Genomic DNA, 2,107 nt, shown 5'->3' with positions numbered 1-2,107 from the left:
CCCATATTATAAAATTAAAATTTATTTTCAATTTGTTATTGTGCATGGAGAAGTGCTCTTTACACAGGCCACACAGCACGTAATAAAGTTTCACACTTCTGCCAGACAGTCTATCTCAGAAAGCAAATTACCTGCACACTAACACTGGATTACAGGTGTCACCAGAATTGCTTTGGAAACGTGATTATGTTATACAAAGACTGGGCAAATCCAACAGCACACAGTGCAACTGACACCTTTCCTAAGGATCTGAAAGGTCTTGTGGATGGAATCCTCGGACATCAAGCGCCAGGCAAGGAGCAGGTTCCGATCTGCTCAGATTCTACTCCGCCTTCACGCGGATCAGCATAACCAAGTGCTCCACCCACCATCCAAGTCCTTCAGTGCGAAGGACGCACGCATAGCCAGGACAGTCACGGGCAAACGTGACATCAAATCCGAAGGGCGGCTGTCAGCTCCCTTCCTGCCAGCCCCAGCGGGCACCCCGTCAACTTCTCGCTCCGTGGGCAGCTGGAGTTTCAGGCTCCTCAGAACGATCACTGGGCTCTGGCTCCTCTCCCAACTCCCGTCTCAGCCACTGGTCCGCCTCGGTCTCCTCCCTCAGGTAGCACCAGGTGACCAGCGCCATGAGGAAGAAGCTGAGGGGCAGCACCTTCCACCAGGGCCGCTGATGTCCCTTTCCCATGGAATGGCCCACAGACCAGCGGCTAGGGTTGGCTTTGCTGGAGGAAAACTTAGTGGGGCGGTCAGGGTCGTCCTCTTCCTCGGCGGCAGGCTGGGCCCGATCCCGGGAACGGGGCAGCGGATGAAGGCTTCCAGAAGCCCAGCCCATGAGCCTCAGCGCCCGGACTGTCCTGGAAGAGAGAGAGCAGTAAGCGCTCCGCCCGCCCGCCGGTGCCTGCCCTCGACCCTCCGAGACCTTGAGGAGCTCACCCGGCTGCCGGTGCACACAGGACACGGTTCATTACGGCCTCGACTCCGCGTTAGACGCCGTGGCGCGCCGTGATCGCGTCACTTCCGTCGCCCGAAAGAGGAAATCAGAAACCGGACGCCATACCAGGCCTCCGCTCACGACTACAGAACGTGGTTCCAGTAGCGCAGCGGAAATGACGTTTGACTACGGAGAGCTCTTTCCGTCGCAGGCCGCAGCGCCGCCGGAGAACGCGATGGCATGCCGGGAAATGTAGTTCTCCGTCCCTTTCGAATAGGGCCGAGACCCCGGTCCCTGGCCCCGAAGAGAGGCGGGGCGTCACGGGGGCGGACGTCGTCCTCAGAGAGTTGTCTGAGTTTGCCTCGGAGCAGCTCTGAGCCGTCTTGAAGGTTCGCAGGGCATGGGTGGGGATCATCCGCGCCCTCAGCCCTGCCCTGCCCTGCCCGCCCTGTGCTGGGCGCCCGCACCCCTCTGCCGGCTTTCCACCAGGCCGTGACGCAGCCCTGTGTTTTTTTTTTTTTTTCCCCCGTTTGGTTCTTTGCATGGGACAGGGACTCGCTCTGTCGCCCAGGCTGGACGGCAGTGGCGCGATCTCACATCACTGCGGCCTCTGAAACCGCCTTTGCAAAAATTATCACTGAGGAAGTTATGACAATGAAAGAGATCAGACCTAACTAAGGTGCTGCGTTGTGCTTCCCACCCTTAAGCTGTCCTGGTTCATTCCTGGGCGTGGACAGAGCTAACTTTGGGAAGGATTTGAGTTCTTGGTTAACTGCCCTTTCCGGAAAAGAGCCCCTTCTTGCCTGAGGACCAGTCTGCCTTTGCAGGACTAATAAATCAGCTACAAAATTAGAAATTGTCGGGGCGGCCGGGCGCGGTGGCTCAAGCCTGTAATCCCAGCACTTTGGGAGGCCGAGACGGGCGGATCACGAGGTCAGGAGATCGAGACCATCCTGGCTAACACGGTGAAACCCCGTCTCTACTAAAAATACAAAAACTAGCCGGGCGAGGTGGCGGGCGCCTGTCGTCCCAGCTACTCTGGAGGCTGAGGCAGGAGAATGGCGTAAACCCGGAGGCGGAGCTTGCAGTGAGCTGAGATCCGGCCACTGCACTCCAGCCTGGGTGACAGAGCGAGACTCCGCCTCAAAAAAAAAAAAAAAAAAAGAAATTGTCGGG

The 2,107-nt window shown here is 57.6% G+C and overlaps 1 protein-coding gene across 1 annotated transcript; it reads right to left on the bottom strand.

Annotated features, from left to right (window-relative positions):
* On the bottom strand, positions 1-1,073 carry C17H16orf91 (chromosome 17 C16orf91 homolog). The gene is made up of 2 exons (XM_023189158.1): positions 934-1,073; positions 1-854 (listed from the first exon to the last, which is right to left on the bottom strand). Exons 1-2 carry the CDS (start codon positions 963-965, stop codon positions 488-490), a joined length of 399 nt encoding a protein of 132 aa, XP_023044926.1. The 5' UTR covers positions 966-1,073; the 3' UTR covers positions 1-487.
* Positions 1,074-2,107: the final 1,034 nt, after the last annotated feature.

Source organism: Piliocolobus tephrosceles, chromosome 17, assembly GCF_002776525.5.
Source record: "Piliocolobus tephrosceles isolate RC106 chromosome 17, ASM277652v3, whole genome shotgun sequence".
Classification (NCBI taxonomy): Eukaryota; Metazoa; Chordata; class Mammalia; order Primates; family Cercopithecidae; genus Piliocolobus; species Piliocolobus tephrosceles.
This window is presented reverse-complemented; position numbering and strand designations above follow the sequence as displayed.